A 23,937-nucleotide genomic window follows, 5' to 3' on the forward strand; every position below is an offset into this window, starting at 1 on the left:
ATGTCTCAACTATTCAAATTTTCTTATTTTTTGATACTTCTTGGGTGTCTAAAAGGAACAGGTAGGTGTCCTCTGGCACAGCAGGAAGTATTTTGAATATGCTAATTGGATTAGTTTTCTCAAGAAAACATCGAGAAATGGGAAATTCAACGGATTCAGCTAGAATTAAAGGAAATATCATTAAAAAATAGTCTTTTCAAAAAATTCACAAAATTTTATGTAGACTGTTCAAAAATTTCCTGTCAAGGTTTCGGCAAATTTCAAAATTTTCAGAAAATGTGAGCTAAAAGGTGGGCATTCTTTTTTTTAATATGTAATATCTTTTTTCAATACTCGGACTTGTTTATTCAGAGATATTCAGAGATTCACCTTGTCCTAAATTTCAAACTTCCAAAAAAAGAAAGTAAACATTGCGGTTTTCTGAAGGTTAAGCACCTAAAAAAAGACACATTTTGGTTTTTCTTTTCAATCTGTAAAATTTTGCAATATTGACCCATATTTTTTCGTAACATTTGAAAATGTTCCAGATTCCGCTCAATTGCTAATTGAACCATCATTTTTACTTGTTGAAGAAGACTGGCCTGTAGGTACACATCTTCCAGTAACAATATGTCCGAAAAATGTGAAGGTACGTGAAAAGATACTATTCATTTGAAAACATATATTCCGACTTGGCTGTCACAAACATTTCAGATACTCTGAAAATTTTTCAAGACATTTTCTCTCGGCTTTCGAGATCTTATAAATTTTACAAAATATCCCGGTGGTGATTTCCCTGAAAGGATAATAAATTACTATTATTATTATTATTATTATTATTAAAATATGACATGGCCCCGTTAAGTTTACCCGACTGACTTTTTGTGACAGCCTAGAGCTTAAAATCAAAACATGTCTCGTTTTAAAAATGAAGAACCGAAATCTGAAACTTTTCTGAGACTGAACCAAAACTACCGAATTTCGAAATGAGAAGTTTTGAAAGTTTTTCAAAAAATAGTTGAGGCGGTTCAAAGTCCTGGAAAAAAGGCCCATTTTTTTTACTAAAATCAATATTTTTGCTTTTTTTGTTGATTTATGTACATTTTCGGACAGTTAAGCACAAAAATGCATCTTTTATTTGTGCTCTGGCCGAGAACACAAATAAAATTCAGAAATTTGAACCGCCATAGCTTTTTTTAAAAAAGATTTTCAAAACTTCTCATTACGAAATTCGGTAGTTTTGGGCCATTTTGGGTCTAAAAAAGATTTCGGTAAATGGGTACACTCACTTTTTTCGCCTACAAAAATAATAAACAATTTTGCACCGTACAGTAACATTACTAATTCAGATTTTATCCGGAGATCCAGCCAGCTACTTCACTGTTGTTAAAATCAATGAAACGTGCTCCACGTTGCAGTTAAATTTAGCTCTAGATGCAGATGTGAGTTTTTTCTTTCAGCTTTCTAGTTCCATTTTCATAATCTCTCATTTGTCCTCCTTTAAAAAGAACCTCCTCACACACACACACACATACACATACATACACAAATCCGCACGCAAAGATCTATATACTTTTATGGTCTGTTACCCGGCTTCTTGCTTTCTGGTGGTGGTGATGGTGATTAGTACATTTGACTAGCGGGGGCACTGACTACTGAACATATATATATATGGAGTTGAGAAACGCAGACGAAGACGTTAGCAATGATGCGCGAAATTTGCGCAAAGAGAAACGAACGGTACGGCATTGCTACTGATGTTGGGGTCTAAAAGCTTATTTTAACAGAGAAATGGTATTAAGATAGGACCTATAACTTTTTATAATGGCTAGGGTTTTGATTGAATACGGTTTATTTTTATAGTGCATAAAGTTTTAAAATTGGGTTCTACTATACTCAAAATAACTCAAAAAGACCATGTTTTCGTAATGAAGCATCTTGGTAAATTGTTTTTTACAAAGATAAAAAAAATCGAAATCTGAGACTTTGCTTTTTTAGACCGAAAATGACCCAAAACTACCAAATTTCGTAATGAGACGTTTTGAAAATTTCTCAAGAAAAATTTATGGTTCTGGAAAAAAGGTACTCCACCTTTAATTAAAAAAAATGGAGCTACTCGAAAAAAATTGTAATATTTAACGCACTAAAACTCGCACTTTAAACTCGTAGTAACCGACCGAAAAAGTAGTAAATGATGATTATCAAACACGAATGATTCCCAGTGGCTACAAGACTGACAATTTGAGAACATTTGAGACTCCAGATAATTTTAATTTTTTAGTTCGGTTTTTTATCTTTTTCTATTTGAGCAAAAAATCAAAAACGATATTCATTTTTAATCCTACATTTCAGTACTCAAACAATTGGTTTGAAAAGCGGCAAAATTAGGTCAAAAAGGTCATTTCGAAGTGCTTTATCCCCTTTCGATGATGTCCTCATATTCCAGTCGACTGGTCAATTAATAATTAAGAGGGGAATCCCAATTAACGTGTCACCACCGTATGTGCCATTAAATCTGAGTTTGTGTATATATGGAGAGCATTTCAAATCGAAACATTTATTAATTATTTATAGGTAGGAGCTATACTGAAAAAGTATAACAACTGAGTAAAAAGCCAAAAAATTGAAACTCGTTGGTGAAGTCATAGGTATAGGCATAAACTTACTAGGGAGTGTTTTAAATATACGGTGCGATTGGGAAAAGGTAAACGTGTTATGCGATAGCTTGCATCTTATGCTTTCAGAATCTGATCTCATCTGAAAATTTAGTACTGAAATCAATGCATTTCCTATGGTTTCACTGTTGTGAATTTTTGTGTCTCACGCCAACAGAAGTCTCAGTTAGGTTTGGATTTTGGGATAAGCTTATGCAAAACCATTAAAAAAAGTTTGTTTCACACGTCGTTTCAAGCTTATCCCAAAATACAAAAAAAAACTAAGTCTATGCCTATGATTATAAATGATTATTCAAGGTACCAAGAAGACTTGATATTTTTTCAGATTTTCAGTTTTGACTGTATGCCCCTAATTTTTTTTACTTCTGCTATGACGAATGCGTGGATCTGAAAATCTGGCGTAACACGCATAATAACAACTGTGACGTAATAATAACCCGATCTGACACTGACGACTACCCGTGCTGTCCTATCTAAAATAACCACTACCCAGTGGAAAGCTGTGAAGTATTTTCTCAAACTCACAGCTTTCCATGTTTTGTGAAACTTGTGTTCTACTTACTCGATAAGCCGTTCGTGACAACCGTCTTCCCCGTCGAAACAGCTACCGTAATCCCTTCCCACCGGTAGCCGCTGATGCTCCTCACGCGGCGGAGAAGAAGAAGAAGCGAAGAAGTGTGAACTTTTGTCTTGTTTTGTATTCGAAATAGTCAATAAATTTGTGTGGAAAGAGATAGAGGGAAGAGCACAATGTGTGTGTAGGAGATGTTGACAGTACAGATTAGATTGGTCAGTCGGAACGTCCAGATGAAGAAAGATGGTCAAATATGATGTGATGGCCAAAACCAAAGGGTTTTTGGATATTATGTTTGGAACTTTATTTCAAAATGTTGCAAGAAAATAAACTTGAAAATTTCGAATATTTAGAGGTTACCCCTTGAAGTTTCAACATTTTCACTCCGTAATTCTACTCAATTCTAGAAATTTCCACTTGACTAGAGGAAACGTATGAAGATAATCGTCCTTGCCTCTCGTTTCGTATTGAATAGGCCAATAGGCGCTATATATAACAGGCGTGTAAATCGGAATAATACCTCCAGCCGGGTGGTTTCATCCCACTTTTTTGCCACGTTTTTTCATGCTTAAGGAAAGTTCGTGATGTCCTTGAGGAAGTGCGGGGGATAGTTCAGACTTTTAGCCTGAAGATAAGTTTTAAATTATGGGATCACATGCGGTGTTTCAGTCTAAAGCATTCTTAACCATGTAAAGTCGAACATATTTTCACCCGTCTTAAATTGAAAATATCTGCTACGGAGTGTCATCAGTGGGTAGACACTTATTATAGTAGAAAAAACAATACCTGAAACAAATACTCCAAAAAAAATTTTCGGACAAGTAGAAAAACTTCTGAAAATTCGAATTTTTAGGTTATTTCAAGCATTTTTCGAATTTGAGCAATCAAAAAGCAGTTGAAGCATTTTTTCTATTTGATTGCATATAGATACATTTCAAATAATTTTTTAAAGTTGTACAATGGTTTTTTATCGTTTTTGCACGATGAAATTTCAAACATATGCTTTCCGTGGGAAGTATTTGGTGCCTAACTGGCCGGCCTTAAAGCCTTAAGGTTATGCGTCTAGTCATTTATATGTAAACCCTACGTAAACATTTTTCCCTCTGATGATACTTGAAAGTAATATCGATTTTTTTTTTTCAAAAATTCAAAGCTTATGGAAAACTACTGTTATCAAATACTTTCGAAAATTTCTGTTTTTAAAGTAAATTTTTAAGGCTTGTTTTATAAGGTTTGAACTTATTAGGGTCTAACTATTGTCGATCTAACTATTAAAGAACACGTTTCGACTGATTTGTGAGGGAAAAATGAAAAGACGAAGGAAATCAAAAGGAAACAGGGTGCTAATTGAAATTGAAACTACTGTGGTTTATCGAGAGACGCAGAGAATGGTTATTTATATGCCAAAACACAGAAAGAGAGGGTACTGGTAATAGTAATTAGTTGTTAGGTTGTGGCAGGGATTTGTGATGAATTTTCACTGTTTTGTAAGGGATATAGCACATATTCTTTGTGCGCTTACAATGATTTCTCACTCGGGAAAGCGTTAGCCTGTTCTATCTAGTTGTACTAAAAGGAACATAGAGAACGTACAAGCTAATTCCAAAAGCACAGAACACCAAAACAGGAGTATTAATTCGATGTCGTTACTTTCTTGCCACCGTTGAAACATAAGCTGTAACCGTAACCAAGAAAAAAAGATGAATATAAATAACTATTCATTTTTCCTTCATACGGAAAATCTGAAAATAGACATATCTTCTTTATAGGTTCTTTTGCAGTTTTTCTGTAGCACTTTCTTGTACTTCTTTAAATTCTTCAATACTTTTTTTTATATTTTTACTCTTATGGGTAAATCATAATAAAGTGATACACACACAAGTTATTAATTGGATGCCTCTGAAGTTTAAAATTTTGATTTTTGATAATATTTTTTTGAATGTATGTATCCATATGTTATATTACAATTAGTTCCACGGTTTAGACATCTTCCACTACTCCATCCAATTGACTTTCAAGTATTTTGAGACATTGTGTCTCTCTCCGTCTCCCAAACACTGTCACACTATTTCCCCGAATTTCAAGTGTATATTATTCATATTCTTGTATATATCTACTCATCTTTATTTTATTTCAGAAAGAAAATGCCGACGGTCTCCGTGGGCAATCGTTCTCACTTGTCATTGCGGGACCTAAAAAATCGAGAGCCACGTTGGAGGTTCAGGTTGGAATTCTAAATGATTGGAAAGCATTAAAGTTTTAAAAACAAACCAAACCAAATTTAGTGGTTCAACATGTTTTTTCGTGTTTTTTTTTTGTTTTTGCAGAGAAAACCGAAAAATAAAATTAAGATTTTTGAGTGTATTTTTCCGAATTAAAAAGTTTTCGGAAAGGAAAAAGTCAAACTTCGGCAAGCTGCCAAATTTAATAAAAAATAGTTGAGATTTCGGAAACAAATTTGAAAATGTCTGCTGATTAAACTGATAGTGAGTAATTGCCATTTTTGACTGAATTTTGCAAAATTCATAAAAAATTTTGAACGGTTTTACAATGATATTTAGACATTTTAGCATTATATCTCTCAAAAAACTATGAATTTTTTTTTTCAGATAGTAGATGTCAATGATAATTCTCCACAGTTTTCAAACACTCCAAGCAGTTTTGAAATATCTGAAAATGCTGAAATTGGGACTGATATCTTCAAAGTGACCACCTTGGACCCAGACACGGGGATTTCTGGAATTTCCAGATTTTCTGTAGAGGTAATTATCTTTTGTTGTCTAAATATTCCGAAAAACTTTATTTTTTAAGGGAGATAGTTCTTTTACGTTAGCTAAACGCAAATGCTCATCTGGAAAATGCTCAACACAATTACGTCTGGCAAAGAAACTTGATTTCGAAGAGTAAACAGTTGCAATTTGAAACAAAAAATTAAATAACTATTTTCAGAAAGCCAATTCATACTTTCAACATTACTGCAAAGGACGGCGACCCACATTCCAATAGAACACATACAGTTGCCCATACTGTTACAATACATGTGAAAAATGAGAATGAGTGAGTTTTAAACGTTATTTGGATCATAATAGCTACCTAAAAAAAGTATATCACCAGTGTGAAAATTGTTCAAAACCACTACTTTAGTACCAAAATTATCAAATAGCATAATTAATTTTTTTAAGGTAAAGTAGCACCAGTGGGGTAAGTGTTTAAAACTACTCATAAGGGTCCAAAATGACCGAATATCCTAATAAATATTTTCAACAATTTTTTGAAATGTTTTTATTTAGTGGAAAAAAGTGACAATTACTAGGTTTTTGCCATTCATAATTTTGAAAGTCGACCAAAAAAATGCCTAGATGTTTTATTATATGTATTTAAATTATTCGCATTCAACCATTGTAAGGGTCGGAACATGAGACACTGCTTTGGATTTCCTCAAAAGCTCATATTTTTAAAATTTTGGCAAATTGCCATAAAAGTTGCACCGGAAATTATGAAAAATCTAAAATGTTTTGGAAAGTTTTATTATGATACTCGGTCGTTTTGGATCATTAAAAGTGTATTTAGACAAAATTCCCACTGGCGCTACTCTATCAATTTACTGTTAGAATGTGAAACTCAGTTTAGCCCAGTTTTCAAAAATCATAGTTTTCGGAAAAATCCTATTTTTCAACTTTTGCAAATTTGGCAATTCATCAACTTTTAATATTTCAAAAGATACAAATTTTTGGCCATTTTGGACTTTTATCTATTAAAAAAAATCAAACCTTTAGCATTTTTCAGCGAACCTCCAAAATTTCTGACCGATTTCTCTCAAGTTTTCCCAATTTTCAAATCTACCAAGCCTGGAGATATAATTGCAAAACTTGAAGCTATCGATGTGGAAAATGGTGCGGAAATTCAATTTGGGATGAAAGAAAATGAACATTTAAAAATTGATTCAAAATCTGGCAATGTTCTTTTGAAAAAACTACCCACAGATGATGCGCTGATAACTGTGGAACTGTATGCCACGTCATCAAAAAACGGAAAATCAAAAACCGTAGAAATGAAACTAAGACTCATGAACGACGAGGCAACTTTACCTAAAATAGCGGAAAATCAGGTAAACTTTACGGGATAGTGAGTGTTTTTATATGTTTTTTTTTTATTTTAGGAAAAGCCTGAACTTTGTGAGTTTCCAATTTACGAAGCTCATTTGATTCAAGGGACTGGAACTTTCTCAACACCGCTCAAGATTAAGACATTGAAGTCTATGGCAGAGGTGGGATTTTTCGGTTTTATAAACTACCGCATCTCGGGGTTATGAAAGTACATCAACCCCAAATTGGCGTATCTTCAGAACAAAAAGCATCGTTTTCATTTCAAACGTGTTTTTTCAAACAGCAATGTATAGAAAAGTTGATGGTTTTGTATTGAACAAGTTTACTTATTTTACTTTGAGAGATTACAGTTTGTGTTTGTAAAATTGCCGTTTCCAGCTGAAAAATACAAATCTTATGTTAGCTCAATTTTCAGGAAAAAATTGTAATCTTTTCACTTTTTTGTTGAGAAAAGTTACCCAAAAATGCTCGCCAGAATTTCTCATAATTTGTTAAATTATCATAGTTTGATCTGGGCAAATTAAAGGTGAAGTTCCGAAATCTGAAAAAAATTTTTTAGGTACTTATGGGTTTTGTTCCCCCAAATTGGAGATGTTATGCCATCTCTTCTGTCTGTAAGTAACATTGGCAATGTGCCAAGTATATAGCGGCATAGTTGGTACGTCTAAAAAGAGTAGAAGGGGAGTGGTTGGTGGTGTGCTATCTGCCTGTGAAGAGAATGAGGGAAAGGGGGTGTTATGCCATCTTCTGCCTGTAAATGCCATTGGCAATGTGCCACGCTGTCATAAACTACAATTTCGCCATCATCTCCAATCTTTATGACGTTTGGTCGGAAGGCACTTGGATATGAATTTAAGGAGCGGTATTTGATTGGGAGTTGATGAGGAAATTTTCGCGGGTTTAAAAGTTACACTAAATTAAACACATTACATGCTGAAACTATTCCAAAAATAAGCTGGAACATTTTGAAATTTTTAAGAAATTTTGTAGCTTTCAGAATTTTGTTTGAAAGTGGGATAATGTATTCTGAACTGTGTTTTAGCTACACTTTCTTGGTAAGAATTTAATTTGAAAGGTGGAACTTGAAATTTTAGAAAACTGAAACATCTTGGCTGGAACGAAGCCCATACTTTTTTGAAATCCGAATTTCTAAGTGGAAAAATTCAAAAAAAAAATTTCCTTGATGTTATTTTTCAGCTTTTGCGTCCCCATGAGATTTTTCAAACGCCGAATTTTTGCGCCATGTGTTGATTTACGAGATTTGTGTATATTTACGAAATTTTTTATGTTTATCGGACTCTGATTTTCGTTTTTCAACGGGTTTTCTTCATTTTCGTCGTTTTCGCCAAAAATAAAAATAAAAAATTTTCCAAATTTTTTTCAATTTAGTATCCGATAAAGATTAAAAATCTCGTAAATCATCACATGGCGTCTCTGGCGCGATCATCGCGTTTGAAAAATCTCATGGGTGCACAAATGATATTTCCGATTTTAAGCTGAAATATAAAATCAAGGATTTTTGTAAAATTTTTTCACTTAGAAATTCGGAATCAGGGGAAAATTTGGAGCCATTTAAAAATATTTCTTAGATTTCTGTACTCCACCTGTAAATTGTCCATGAGAGCAGCGCTGAGAAGCGTCATAGTAACTGAAAAAAAATCAAATTTTTCAGGAAAAACCACGTCTGATCGGTGGCTCGGAGAGCTTTGATTTAAATGTTATTGATGATTTCCACGTGGAATTAAAAGTGCTGAACGCAGAAAAAGTTGCATCGCAAGTCTTGGACAGTGCACAGCTGTTGGTGAGGAATTTCGAATGTTTAGGCCTTCATTCCGAGATGACAAACTTTTAGGGTGGCAAAGGTTCTTTGGGGGCAAAGTATCCAAGGAGACAAAGTATCCAGTAGACAAACTGGGGTGTATCTTGGGGGGCATATCTTTGGTGACAACCTTTTTTTCAACTAGATTTTTATATGTATTTTTCAACTAATTTTTGTTCACATTTTTCTGGAATAAGTTTTTTAATGCAATTTTCAATCGATTTTCGGTTATAATTCCCTCACAATTGAATGTATGAACGATGGTCTTTTGGGAAAAGCTGTAAAACGTCCAACTAACTTGGAATATCGTGAAGCTCTTCCTGATGGTCTGATCCTTCAGCTCCGAAGGATCACATGGGTACCTTCTGATGTTCTGATCCTTCAGATAAGAAGGATCGTAAGGGTACCTCCTGATGGTCTGATCCTTTAGCTCCAAAGGATCACGAGGCTCTTCCTGATGTTCTGATCCTTCAGCTCTAAAAGAACATGAGGCTTTAATGCAAATTCTGCATCGAAAAGGACATTACGATGGAAATAATGACGAATTTAATTATAAAACACATTATAAAAAATTTAAAAACATATAATCATGACAAAAAAACAATATCCGGAAAAAATTTGATTAGGCCTAAAATTTATTTTTTATTTTTTTCCATTTATCGATTCAATATTAACATTTTTGAAAAAAATTTCGAGTTTTTTTTCAAAATTTTTTTTTTCAAATTTTGTCAAAAATCCATATGATCCGTCGAAGCTGAAGGATCAGAACATCAGGAGGTACCCATGTGATCATTCGGCTCTGAAAGATCAGATCATCAGGCAGAGCCTCATGTTCTTTTGGAGCTGAAGGATCAGACCATCAGGAGGTACCCTTACGATCCTTCTTATCTGAAGGATCAGATCATCAGAAGGTACCCATGTGATCCTTCGGATCGGAAGGATCAGATCATCAGGCAGAGCCTCATGTTCTTTTAGAGCTGAAGGATCAGAACATCAGGAAGAGCCTCGTGATCCTTTGGAGCTGAAGGATCAGACCATCAGGAGGTACCCGTACGATCCTTCTTATCTGAAGGATCAGAACATCAGAAGGTACCCATGTGATCCTTCGGAGCTGAAGGTTCAGAACATCAGGAAGAGCCTCGTGATCCTTTGGAGCTGAAGTATCAGACCATCAGGAGGTACCCTTACGATCCTTCTTATCTGAAGGATCAGAACATCAGAAGGTACCCATGTGATCCTTCGGAGCTGAAGGATCAGACCATCAGGAAGAGCTTCACGATATTCCAAGTTAGTTGGACGTTTTACAGCTTTTCCCAAAAGACCATCGTTCATACATTCAATTGTGAGGGAATTATAACCGAAAATCGATTGAAAATTGCATTAAAAAACTTATTCCAGAAAAATGTGAACAAAAATTAGTTGAAAAACACATATAAAAATCTAGTTGAAAAAAAGGTTGTCACCAAAGATATGCCCCCCAAGATACACCCCAGTTTGTCTACTGGATACTTTGTCTCCTTGGATAATTTGCCCCCAAAGAACCTTTGCCACCCTAAAAGTTTGTCATCTCGGAATGAAGGCCGAATGTTTATCATTTCAAATAATCATGTTTTACAGGTAAAATCACAATCTGGACAGTGTCGGATTGTTCTTCGTTCTGCAGCTCAAATGACACCAAAAGCCTCTCCAATTGCTCAAAAACTAAAAATAATTCCAAAATTTGAAAAATCAGAGTATCAATTTCAAGTTGTCGAAAATCGGGAGCCAACTGTCCTTGGAGAAGTAAAAGTGATTAGTGATGGACCCGTAACGTATGAGATTCTCGGAGAAAATGGAGAGAAATTTCAAATTTCAAATGATGGAGAAATTCAGAATTTGGAACCGATTGATCGGGAAACTTATGAAAAATTTGAATTAATTGTCAAAGCAACCGATTTGAATGGTAAGCTTGAAAGTAAAAAACACCCTGAAAGTTTTTAAAGTTTTTCGTAATTTTTAATTCAAGTTTTGGCAATTTACCATCTTTTTGAAAATTTTGGAATTTTTGGGAAAGTTAGCCATTTCACTTTTTTGCGAAGTTTAAATTGTTTATCTTTATATATTTAAAAAATACAGTTTGTCTGTCCATAGTTTGTAATCTATGTAGTTTTGGTAGTGTGCAAAGTTTTGTCTTTTGAAGAGATATCGGTTTGGGATTAGTGGGAAGATATGGTCGGGGTACTAAAGGATGGGGTACTGTAGAGTACTGTAGGATCACTGTAGTTTAGGAAAAATTGAGTTTTTGTCTTTTGAAGAGATATCAGGTTTTAGTGGGAATTTTTTGAGAAAAACTTTGGCGGGAAATTCACATTTTCTGAGAAAAAAATAACTGGAATAACTGGAAACTCATAAAACTGTTTTTAAATCTGGAAGCTTCTAGAACTTTCTAGAAACATTTGAAACTTTTAGAATTTTCTTATTTTGAAGGTCTCCGAAATTCCATGAAAAAGTGTAGCTGCAGAGAAGGCCTACCATTTTTGAAAATAAAGTAATGTTCGCGAGTCGGAGCCGACACTTAGCGCGTGTGAACGGCTGGTATTTGTATAAATAATTATTTGCATGTTATAAATTCAAATTCTTAATTTTTAAAGGGTCATCTGGTAAATCCCAATTGATTATCCACGTGAAAGATGAAAATGATAATTCGCCTATATTCGATAAGGAGCACTATTTTATTACAGTAGACGAGGGAAAAAGTGAAAAACTAAAAATTACGGTTGGTAACATATCTTATGTACACTGTAAAAAATTAAAACTGTAGGCTACGGACGCCGATTCGGGAAAAAATGGCCAAATTGTGTATTCAATTGATCAAAAAATCGATAATTTACCAATCGACATATCACCAGATGGAATGCTTTTTATTGGAGCCATTGATAGAGAGAATATGGGAAACTCAAATGAGGTCAATTTGACAGTAACAGCATCAGATTCTGGGGAACCGAAGAGAAGTGCCAGTGCAACGGTAACTATCAGAGTAAAGGTATATTTTTGAATTATACGTATTATGTTACCGCTTGGTATTTTAAAAGTGGTGTAGTCAAATATTTTATTGTTTTATTGGACTCAAAACTGTCTAAAACACACCGAATTTCATAATGAAACTTCTCCAAAACCTCACAATAAAATTATTATGGCAACTCAAAAAATGACCGGAAATTAGTTGAAATTTGAGCGAATTGTCAAGCGGCTGGAAATTAATTTGTTCGAAATCATAGTCTAATTAACTGGTACACCCAAAATTAGACGGTGATTTCAAAAAAGTTAATTTCCAGACAAGTTGGTCAAATTTCAACTGATTTTAGATCATTTTTTAAGCCGCCATAACTTTTTTTTTGGGCAGTTTACAAGAAGTTTCATTATGAAATTCGGTGTGTTTTCAGACAATTTTTAGTCTAATAAAGTAATAAAAGTTTGACTACACCACTTCTAAAGTGTTGTATTGCAATTCTAATATGTAGATTCAGCAATTTCACTCTGATATTTCACACTTTTTCTGAATGATCACGAACAAAACACGTAATTGTTCAGAAAACTTGTAAATTTGAGTGAATCATCAAGAAAATAACAAAATGGAAAAGTGTATTTTAAATTTTGAACTAGGTTTCGGAGTTCCATCCTGCACAATTCTCGATATACCAAAACTTTAGCAAAAAGTTTTGGAAAAGCTAAAAATGTTAATTCCGATATCTGTGATGTTTGGTCATATGGAGATATTAAGAATTTAGTTATAAAAAATTTACAGCAACGCTACTCCACTTCAATTACACATTTACAGGATATCAACGATAACTCGCCGGTATTTTCAAACTCCCGATACTCAATCCCGCTGGATGCAAATATCTCCCCGGGAGGCATCATCGGACGCCTTGAAGCTACTGACGCAGATTCCACGTCACCAAATAATTATGTGACGTATACAAGCGGAGATCCAAAATTCACAGTCAGTGATTCCGGAGAAATTCTGTTCACGGGACCCGGAACTTTGGAAAAGTCTGCGAGTTTGGAATTCAACGTGACTGCTCAGGATGGAGGAGATCCGATGAACAGTGCAAACGCTCTCGTGGTCATAAATGAGCATCGATCCATGAAATCAATTGAAAATGAATTGACGACTCAGATTAATAGCAATGATACTGGGGGTGAAAAGGTAATTAATAATTTTGAACTAACAATAAGGAAATTGACATTTTTTCTTTTGATGGGACTATTGTAGGAGTACGGTAGGATTACCGGGGCTATTGTAGGAGTACGGTAGGATTACTGTAGTTTTGAAAAAAAACTGACTTTTTGTCATTTGAAAGCGGAACTTCAATTTCTGTCAAACAATTTTGAAACAATTTTTAAAATTTTTCAAACAATTCAAATTTGATACTTTTTGTAGATTTAGGAGCCTAAACATAATTTTGATGAACAATTTTCTATTTTTGAGCTCAAGATGATCTTAAAAACTACTTTTAAAACTATAGTAAACCAAAATACCGTATATTCTCTATTAGTGCGGCATCTCTAATAGTGCGGCATCTCTATTAGTGCGGCACCCTTACTGCCCTTTCGAAAATTAGTGCGGCAGTCTCTAATAGTCCGGCAGTCTCTAATGGTGCGGCACCCCTTCTTTTTGGTTGCGAAAGCCACCTCAAATATTCGATTACTCCAATGGTATCCTTGTTCAATCTTTAATAATTTCTCATAAATTTTCACTTAAACATTGCATTTCAGTGGGGGCAAAATACACAATTTTCATTGATTTTAACATAAAATATGAAGTTTTATGAGGGAATTTTGAGTTTACTACTCTTGAAAGTAGTAACCTCAAAATGAAAATTAGTTATCGAAAATTAGTACGGCAGTCTCCAGTAGTCCGGCAGTCTCTAATAGTTCGCAAGTCGCGGAATGCCCGGAAAGCGGCATGCCGCTTGAGTAGAGAATATACGGTGGATGCCCAAAAATGCCCATTTTCAGTCTGAGATCAAATGGTTGAATGCTGGTATGCCCGGGTACACCTATGAGATAATCCGTGCCTCAGCCGACGGATTCTCCGATTCTGAGGTTGCCACGTGGATATCGATAGACTCGAAATCGGGACGAATTTACACTTTGAAGAAGGTTGACCCATCAAGAGTGAAGCAAATCAAATTGCACATATCGATGCGAAAAGGAAAACGTGAAGTCCCTGTGGAACTGATAATTAACGTTATGGACACTGATGACGTCACACCTATTTACAGTACTCCTACCCGTAAACTCAGTGTAACGGAATCTGCAACACTAGGTACTACAGTAGTCGATATGCCAGTTGAAGGAATCAAAGAGCAAAATGAAATAAAGTTAGTTTTTGATAGTTTTTAGACCACTCACCAATAACTAAATAACATGTTTGTTTGTTCGCTACTAACACCCTTCCCTTTTCAGATATTCTCTCAAAATTACCTCTGGACCACGTGGAAAACTTCAAATCGATCGATATGGAACTATAAAAATCATAAAATCATTAGATTTTGAAACAGAACAAATAATCAAGGGAATTGTTGAAGGGATGGTTGTGAAAAATGGAAAGGCTGCAAAAAGTTCATTTATACTAACAATCCTTGATGCTAACGATAATCGGTTTTTTTTTAAATTAATTAAAAACGAAAATCAATCAGTATATTTCCAGGCCCATCTTCAAAAACTCGTCCAACTTCGCAGTTTCACTACTAGAAAGTTCTGTGTTGGGTACTGTACTTGATCTACCGTATCCGTTGGCAACCGATCGGGACAGTAGCAAATTTTCAACATTGAAATACAGTATGACTGGAGATGAAGGCTACTTTAAAATCGATGAGAGGTTAGTTTTAAATATTTTTTCTCCATAAGATTACATTTTCCAGCAACTCCACAATACGTTTGGTTGCGCCATTGGACTTTGAAACTCAACGAGTTCATTCATTAAGTATCAAATGTGTAGACAATCAAGGACGGGAACCACATCACGAAGTTTTTGCATCGGTTACTGTCACAGTGATCGATGTAAATGATAATGCCCCAGTCATTCATAACACAGACCTGACACATTTATCAATTGAAGAAGATGCACAAGTTGGACAAGTTGTTACTGTACTCGTTATATCCGATTCAGACGAAGGAGGTGTGCAAAAAACAGAAATTGATGTTAATTCCACTTTATTCCGAGCCGATTCCGACAAGAAACTTGTCGTTATTGCTTCTTTAAAGGGACATGCTGGACAACGAATATGTTCAACTGTCACAGCAACCGACGTAGGAGGTCTAAGAGCCACGTCACCGTATTGTGTTACGGTATACCCTGCTAAAAATACACATCACAATCCGTTAGTTATTACACCGAAGCAGAACTCCATTCACTACTTTGATGAGAATATTGTATATGATGAACTTCTTAAAGTCAAGGTTTTGGAAGAAGATGGAGATATTGGAAATGTCACTTTCCGTTTAGATGAAATGTTCAAAAAGGTAATTTTATTTGTGTCAAATTGAACTAACGGTACATATTTCCTCTATGTGCAACACTTTTTTCGAGAGCTAAATAATTAGATTAGTAATTGAAGATCTACTATAGGATTAAACAGTTGCATAATTGTTTTACTTGTAGCTTTTTCTGTTAGAAGTTACCGGATTTTTCTTCCTACGCGTTAAAATATTGACTTCACTATTCTGAACGGCTCAAAAGTATTTCAATTGTCATGCACTATGGAATGCGCATAAACTTTCAAGTGTTTTGAATTCGTTGAAAAATATTGTGCTTAAAACTCTCCCTAAAACACAACTTTTATATCTCTTTCAGGATTGGCAAATGTTTACCATTGGAGAAATTAACGGTAGTCTCCACGCACGACAGGCATTTGATTTCGAAAAGAAAACTGTGCATGAGATTAAGGTTTTTATCTTGAATATTTAATTAATTAGGGTTTTTTTCAGATTCTTGCCTGTCGCATCAACAATTGTACATCGACCCATTTGTTCATTTCGGTGAATGATCGAAATGACAATTGTCCAATGTTCCCAAAACAGGTAACTTTTTTGAAACTCAGACAATCTACTCGTATAACATTGATCAAAGCACACATCTGTTTCGCGTTTACTCAAAACAACTGATAATCAAACACCTGTAGTCATTATTAGTATTCAGTTCAATACAAAAATCAATAAAAAATTTGCAAAACATGCACAAAGATATAATGTTACAGTTATAAAATATGAGGAACGTTTTATGGGATAGCTTCAGTTTTGGTTCATATTTTCGCAAGGTAAATATAAAAAATTTCAGGATGTTCGTCTAACCGTATTGGAAAATGAAAAAGGGAAACGTCAAGTTGGACGAATTCCAGCGGCTCTGGATTCAGACTTTCACTCAGACAACACAAAAGTGTGCTATACAACCGACACTCCATTATTCTTCTTCTCGGATCCAACTCTTCCAATTTTGTTCACTAATTCCAGTTTTGATAGAGAACACAAGAAGCAACATCAAATTTCTGTAAGTAGTTGTCCTACACAAAACTTCTGCAACATCCAGCCAACTTTCAGATTACTGCGTACGATTGCCATCTTTCGTGTCGAGACCCACATAAACCGATAAATGGGACAATTGTTGCATTGATTGATGTTCTCGATATCAATGACAACTTTCCAAAGTTTTCTGAAAAAATCTACACAAGTACTGTAGTTCAGGGACATGTGACCACTGGAAGTCATATTTTGACTGTACAGGCAACGGATTTAGATGAGGAACCGGAGGGATTGAAGTACAGTATTCGAGGATTCGTTAGGTCGCCTAGTCATGTAAGTTTGATTGATTGTGATCAAGGGTGTCAATGTCCCGTAAAAATTACAAAAACGGGACAGCGGGACGTCCCGTTTTCTTGAAACACTCAAAAAACGGGACAAACGGGGCGGTTTAAAAAAAAAGAGTGCACAGTTGGCGCAAATTTTAGTGTATTCGAGGCGAATTGATAAAAAAAACTGCATGTAAGTCATTAATCTGCATGAATTTAAGTCTTGGTACAAAACTCAAAAACAGAACTTTAAAATTTGAAACAAAATCATGAGGAAAATTGTCCCGTTCCCGTGAAAATAAAAAAAAAACGGGACAGCGGGACGTCCCGTTCCCGTGAAAACACTCAAAAAACGGGACAACGGGGCAAACGGGACACGGGACTTGACACTCTTGATTGTGATAGAAATAGTTTTGAGTTCAGTTGACTTTTAATACTTACTAAATGAAATATGGAGCGTCAAGCCGGTTACTGTGGAGGTAAACCTTTTCCAGGGACTAAACTTTTTGACGCTTTGGTTTTACTGAACAGAAAATAAGTTAAAAGGAAAATTTTTCAGTCATTTGTCGCCGCTGAATCACCAATCTCAATTGATAAATCAACGGGAGAACTGAGTGCAACTGAAATACTCAAGGATTCATCTTATTCGTTTACAGTAGTTGTTACTGATGGTGCAGGACACGAAGATACTGCTTCTGTTGTGGTCATTGACTTATCATATGAACTTTCAACAAATGCTAGTTTTCAGATCTCAGTGGTAACATATGCACAGCAAACGGAGCTTGTCTTTGATGCTCCGTTTGAATTAATTATGAAAAATGAGAAGAAAATTGCAGAGTTAGTTTTTTTTTCAAATTCATGATTATGCATGCAATGATACTCCAGTAAATCTATAATACAAATTTGAAATTGTTTTTAAAAAGTTTACCCATTTCTAGAAACCTATCAAATGCGACTGGTCTCCAAACAATAGTTGACAAATGCCGACAAAATGCCAATTTTACTCTGATGCTTGTACATTTTATGGATATTAATGGACAATTTGTAAATGTGGATCGAGCTGTGAACCTATTGATGTCATCATCGGCTGAATCTCGAAGAGAACTCAGAAGTGTATACGGGCTTAGAGAAGCTTTCCCTCCCGTTCCGATACCATCTAAAGTTCCACAATATATTTTGGTTAGTTTATGATTTTTTTTCAAATTTTTAATGTCAAAGAAAGAATATAATTTCAATGTAATGTAATTTCAAAATTTCATTGTTTGTTTCTGCGGACTTTTTAATAATTTCCCATAGTTTTTCGATAAAAATATATTTTTTTAATTAAAAAAAAAACTCAAATTTCAACAAACTGAGAAAAATAAAAACTCCACAGCAACGAAAGTTTGAAATTACAGTACTCTTTAAAGGCGGGCACCCGCCTTTAAACATTATTTTGACGTGTCGAGACCGGGTACCGTAATTTCGGCGAGAAATAGTACAATTTGAAGTCTGACTACCTTCTAGAAATGTCCTTCTAGAAAATCAAAATTTTGCGCGGCAATTTAATTTTTAAATTATATTGAGCTGACTTTTCTATAATATTATCTTAATAAAACATATATGTTTTCTCTGAACACCTCTGTATAGATCAGCCCAATTTCCCCCTCTTTTTCTTAAAAGCTTTTAAGTTAAAACTTTTTCAAAAAATTTGAGACCTAAACATTTTTCCACTTTTTCAATGTTTCTTGAACTATAATTTAGACACATTTTTGCAGATCGCCGTGCTTTTATTCTTTGTAATATCAATACTCTCAATGTGTATATGGTGTCGACAACGGAATAACTACGAACGAAAGCTCCGTCACATCTCAGCACAAGCATCTACTGTACATACAGTAACACTTGGAAGAGGCGGAAAACAGACGTATGTTTGAAAGTGGATTTTTTTTTTTGAAAACGTCTCGAAATGTAAAATTGTATTCAAAAGAAAATATTTTTCCAGGTGTAATCCGGGTTACGGTGAAATTCCAATAATTAGCCGACATCATCATCCTCCACCGGCACCTCCACCTCCAACTTCTGCAGATTTGCAGTCAACTGAACTTTAATTTATTGATTCACACTTCGGAGGCCCCACGAAAACGGGATCTGCAAAAAAGGGGATATGGCACTGTGCCAAACGCACGTTGATTTTTGAAATATTCTTCTGGAAAACACACTAAACAACGCGCGATTCGTAATTTCGAAGCATTGTTGTAGTTTGCCAGATCGCTTTTTTGCACTTTCCCTTTTCGTGGGACCTCATACTTCGCCATATTTTGTTCCACTTCCTCAATATAACTTGGTGCTTTTTCTATTTCAATTTGCTCTGAAAATTCTAGTCTCTCTGTTTCCTTTTCAGCGTCTTTCAAAATCGTTTTGTGCTTGAATACTGGTATATATTGATTATTCTTCGAAAATTGTTCAGATTTTGATATTTTTCATATTTTCTTCAGAGAAATAAAAGAACAGTTGATGAACGGGTTGGGGGCAAACAAACGGGGAAATTACAATTAAAAATTGATTAAAACTATTTTAAGTTTTTCAGATTCAGGGGGTAAAAACTTTGTGCAATATGGCAACGGTTATATGGGGGAGAAGAACACACTTTTGAAAAGGAAAAATTACAAAATCTACTAGGAAAACAAATTACGAAAATTTACATTTCAAAAACAAAATCAGATAGGGGGCAGCGAGAGAAAAACAAAAACCGTTGAATGAATTATAAAGCACTTTCGGTGTAGATTATGAGCAGTAGAAGGGAGGCCGCTTATGGCTCAATGGCAAATGGAGAACCGGGGATTTCCTGAAAAAATAGTTCAGTAATACCGAATTTTTCTTAAAAACTGAAAAATTAGACTTGTCACCGGTTTCACGACGCATTTTTTAAATTTTTCACAATGAAAAAGTGTTTTTTTTTTCGTAAATTAAAACCAAAATTCTTTTCTCGGAAAAACACCCAGAATTGTTCAATGAAACGATGCGAATATGAAGGTGAACAAGTTGTTTCGAATTTCTTCGAGAAAACTCAGATCCTAAAACCGTAGATCTTCTTTTCATATATCTGCTTTTGGCAGATTTTCTTTTCGTAGATCTTGTTTTCGAAGATCTTGAAAACGGGGTGCCTCAAGCTCGATTTCAGTAAATTTTTTTCAAAATGTTCACTTCATGCAAAGTTACCTTATCTCCATATTTGATGAAAACGAATCCTTTGACTCTATCCGGAATACGGTATGAGCACACATAATGTCCGGATCCTTGATGACGTACGACAACTTCCTCACATGGTCCTTTTGTTGTAACAACTCCCACCATCAACAGATTGGTTCCAGCGAGTCCAGTGTCGATTTGGAAAGCAGCTGGACGTCCTGGGAAGAACTTGTTCAAACCGGCTCCTTTTGCGGTGACCTGAATTGAATTGAAATTATTCATTTTTGATATATATTTTTAGCTATTCTTCCGGACCAAGGAGGTGACATCGAAAAAACGAGAAACGAAAATTTTTCAGAAAATTAAGAATATAATTATATTTTTCTTGTCGAATTTTGTGATGAAAAAACATAAATTTTGTATGAGAAGAAGAAAAATAACCAAAAATTTTTGTTATTTTTAGAGAAATCGTAAAAACCGACATCCTTAATCCGGACCCGGGGTGAAGTATCTAATCCATTTTAGATATTTAAAAATATTGAGTTTCAACAATTTTACACCTCATTTTGTGTGAGGAAACTCAAGAAATTTCTAGACTTGAATTTCTTCACACAAAATAAGGTGTGAGGTTGTTGAAACTCAATATTTTTGAAATATCTAAAATGGATTAGATACTTCTCTTCTAACTTTATAAGCCACATAAAAATAGTTTCCAACGCTACAATGTCACATACTCAAAACTTAAAATTTTCTTGAACGCAAATGCCCACCCCTGGTCCGGAATCCGGACTATGAACTTCTGGATTAATTATCTACACATTATCTGAAGGACATATTTTACCTTAGCGGCATCTCCTTGATATTCTGGAACGACAGCTACAGTACCCTTTGAGGTCTTTGCAACTGCGTCAATCTTAACATGGGAAGTCTCATTGTACCCATTTCCTCCCAATTCTTTTCCTTCAACAGGAATCTTGAACGGAGATCCCGGAGCATGGATTCCTGAAACATGAAGATCTATTTTATTTTATTTTCGAGGGTACATACCATTGTACTTGACAGAAGCAAAGTAAGATCCTGGAGCCAATGGAGTATATCTCACTTTGTAGCCTTTCTCCAGTTCATAAGCATCCAATGTTGCCTTTGATGGTCCATCCATCTGAACAGTGAGAATTCCGGCTCCAGCATTGGCTGTGTTGATAACAAATTCACACTTTTGTCCAGTTGTACCTTTCACCAATCCATCACCAGATGCAGAGATTGCAGTCGGATCACAAAGATCTTTTCCACCGACGCGAAGTCTGAAATAAAAAAGAATTGAGACCATTTGTAAGAATGTCTTGAAATAATTTTATTTCTTACCTAAATGGAGATTCTCTCATCGGTGCACCATCAAGAGTGACATGAATGAAATGATTTCCAGTTTCCTTTGGAACAAATCTCATCGCATAGCTCTCTCCATCTTCAATCGGAACAATGTCAATTGTGTCAACCTCGTTATTCGGTGTCACAACTTTTGCCTCCAAATGTCCCTTGGCTCGGTGAGTGAGGACAGTGAACGTGAAAGCCTTTCCAGCAGGAATTCCCTGTCCGTGGAATTGAGCCAATTCGAGTTTTCTGACTTCTCCAGTGGCCGGTGCGATGTACACTTTGAATGGTGAATCCGGAATGTGCTGATCGTTGAACTTCACAGCCACCACGTACTCTCCCGGTGTAGCCACCTTGTAATCCACGTGACAATTTCCATCATTGTGATCCTTAAACTCCAGTGTCGCCTTCGATGGACCCTCGATTGTAACAGCGACCGCACCGACTCCAGCTTCACGGTGATAAATGTTGAAGGCGTTGAAAGTTCCAGTCTCACCACGGACGACTCCTTGACCAGCGGCACGTACCTAAAAATCAAGAAAATGATTCCATTTTTATTTCCTAGTGAATATTACCTTATGAGCTCCTCCTTCAGAGAATGAACCAACAGTGAATTGGAATGGTGATCCATTAACATGAGCATCCTTGTACATGACAGAAAGAGTATGAATTCCTTCCATTTTTGGAGTGAACTTCAATTGATAGTATTGTTGTCCCAAATCTCTCATTTCAATGTCATCAGTGTGTCCCTTTGGATCCATGAGACGAGCGGTGATATCCATTGGTGATGTATTCAACAACTTCAAGAACAAGTGAGATTCTTGATCTGGCAAGCATATTCCGTGTTGTTCAACATCTTTTTGGATGGTTTGAATTACTCGACCTGCAGACTTTCCGGTGCATTGAACAGTCAATGGTGAGTCTTTCACGTGATGATCAGCGAATTTGATGGCAATCGCGTAGACTCCTGGTTCTGTTGGAGTGTACAACACCTTTATGAGTCCTGACTTCACTTCCTTGCAAGTGAGCTCAGCCTTCGATGGTCCTTGGACAGAAACTGACAGTCCTCCGTATCCGGCTTTCGATGTATCGACGAGAAGCTCATTGGCTTGAAGAGTGATACCCTTGGCCTTTCCTGAACCAGATACCTCGACCTTGGAAGCATCTCCAACTTGAGTTTTATCAACTTTGATCTTGAAAGGAGCCTTTGGAACAAGCTTTCCATCTCTTTTGACAGTGATCAAATGCTCTCCAGCTTCACGTGGTGTGAACGAAACTCCGAGTCGTCCACCATCCAAAAGACGGACAAAACAAGGTTCTTCGATACCTCCGGGTGACTTGATGGAAGCTGAAATTCCTTTGAGCTCTTGTTGAGTAATTGGAAGAGCCACTTCTGATGTCGATCCGACGGAGAGATGGGAGCGTTTCTACAAAATAATTAAAATTTTAAAACTAAATTTCGAATATGAATACACAAAATTCATATTAAATCAATATTTAATTACCTGTCCCTCTCCCATAACAAGCACTCGGAACGGAGAATCCTTAACTGCCTTTCCACCCAACTTCACATGAACTTTGTACTCTCCTGGAACCGGTGGAACCCACGCAGCCGAGCATGTTCCGTCCTTGTTGTCATGGATCTTGATTTGCGATTTGGCCGGTCCTTCAATGCTAACGGAGAGCTCTTTAGCCTGGGATCCCTTGGCACAGACGGTGAATGTTGCTGGTTCTCCGACAACAGCGTTCTGAAGCCCTGGTCCATAAACAGTTGCCCATCCATCTCCATAAGCATCCACGTAGAACTTTATTGGAGTTCCTTGAAGTTGAGCACCATTTTGGAGAATTGAGAGCTCATGAGATCCGTGAACTTTTGGTGTATACTTGACCAAGATGGTTCCTGGAAAAAATAAGTGTTTTAAAAACTAATAATCATTTAAAAGGATAGTAGAGTTGGGGTGTTTTGCTTAAATAGACTAAAACTGGCCCAAAACTGCCAAATTTCATAATGAGACGTTCTGAAAATTTCTCAAAAAAAGTTATGGCGGTTTAAAGTTTTGGAAAAATGCTTATTTTCGGCTAAAATCAAATTTTGTTGAAAACTTCCCGTTGTCGCAGCGTCTGTAACTTGCATTTTCGGTAAGCGGGGGACAAAAATGTAACTTTTATTTGTGCCCCAGTTACCGAAAATTTTAATAAAATGCCATAATATTTATTAAAGAGTGATAATTTGTTTAAAATTAAGTTACAGACGCTGCGACACGGAGAAGTTGGAAAACATTTTGATTTTAGTCGAAAATTAGACTTTTTCCAAAACTTTGAACCGCCATAACTTTTTTTTTGAGAAATTTTCGAAACGTCTCATTTCAAAATTCGATAGTAAAAAAATAAAGTCAAAGATTTCGGTACTACA

At 35.6% G+C, this 23,937-nt stretch overlaps 2 protein-coding genes and 1 non-coding gene across 27 annotated transcripts in view; 1 reads left to right on the top strand and 2 right to left on the bottom strand.

Moving 5' to 3' along the window:
• Positions 1–19,486, top strand: cdh-8 (Cadherin domain-containing protein; the record flags this gene model as incomplete). 9 transcript variants are annotated; one of them, NM_001307487.3, is made up of 27 exons in its annotated part: positions 1–61; positions 528–628; positions 1,329–1,421; positions 5,366–5,452; positions 5,838–5,990; positions 6,040–6,131; positions 6,178–6,285; positions 7,015–7,336; positions 7,388–7,495; positions 9,007–9,135; positions 10,771–11,095; positions 11,784–11,908; positions 11,954–12,175; positions 12,971–13,342; positions 14,155–14,519; positions 14,605–14,799; positions 14,849–15,019; positions 15,063–15,663; positions 15,995–16,087; positions 16,129–16,221; positions 16,478–16,687; positions 16,738–16,992; positions 17,545–17,688; positions 17,734–17,822; positions 17,924–18,164; positions 18,743–18,891; positions 18,970–19,075. In NM_001307487.3, 27 exons carry the CDS (start codon positions 1–3, stop codon positions 19,073–19,075), a joined length of 5,010 nt encoding a protein of 1,669 aa, NP_001294416.1. The 9 variants fall into 9 exon arrangements, with proteins under 9 accessions (NP_001294416.1, NP_001294412.1, NP_001294413.1 ...); NM_001307483.3 differs by having other exon boundaries at positions 17,545–17,822; NM_001307484.3 differs by lacking the exon at positions 15,995–16,087.
• Positions 3,582–3,639, bottom strand: F18F11.6. The gene has a single exon (NR_052867.1). It is a non-coding gene; the product is annotated as an Unclassified non-coding RNA F18F11.6 (non-coding RNA).
• Positions 19,416–23,937, bottom strand: part of fln-1 — a gene marked incomplete at both ends in the record, with an annotated part of 16,793 nt that continues 12,271 nt past the window's right edge. For 11 of the 17 annotated variants that reach the window (NM_001307433.3, NM_001307434.3, NM_001307437.3 and 8 more), the window contains 7 exons: positions 19,777–19,812; positions 20,187–20,414; positions 20,998–21,158; positions 21,204–21,457; positions 21,519–22,051; positions 22,100–22,951; positions 23,030–23,424. In NM_001307433.3, the coding sequence (NP_001294362.1) occupies positions 19,777–19,812; positions 20,187–20,414; positions 20,998–21,158; positions 21,204–21,457; positions 21,519–22,051; positions 22,100–22,951; positions 23,030–23,424 (2,459 nt within the window). Of the gene's footprint in view, positions 19,813–20,186; positions 20,415–20,997; positions 21,159–21,203; positions 21,458–21,518; positions 22,052–22,099; positions 22,952–23,029; positions 23,425–23,937 lie in introns of all 17 variants that reach the window. The other 6 variants (NM_001268291.4, NM_001307431.4, NM_001307435.3 and 3 more) reach the window with 6 other exon arrangements.

This window comes from Caenorhabditis elegans, chromosome IV (genome assembly GCF_000002985.6).
Source record: "Caenorhabditis elegans chromosome IV".
Taxonomy (NCBI): domain Eukaryota; kingdom Metazoa; phylum Nematoda; class Chromadorea; order Rhabditida; family Rhabditidae; genus Caenorhabditis; species Caenorhabditis elegans.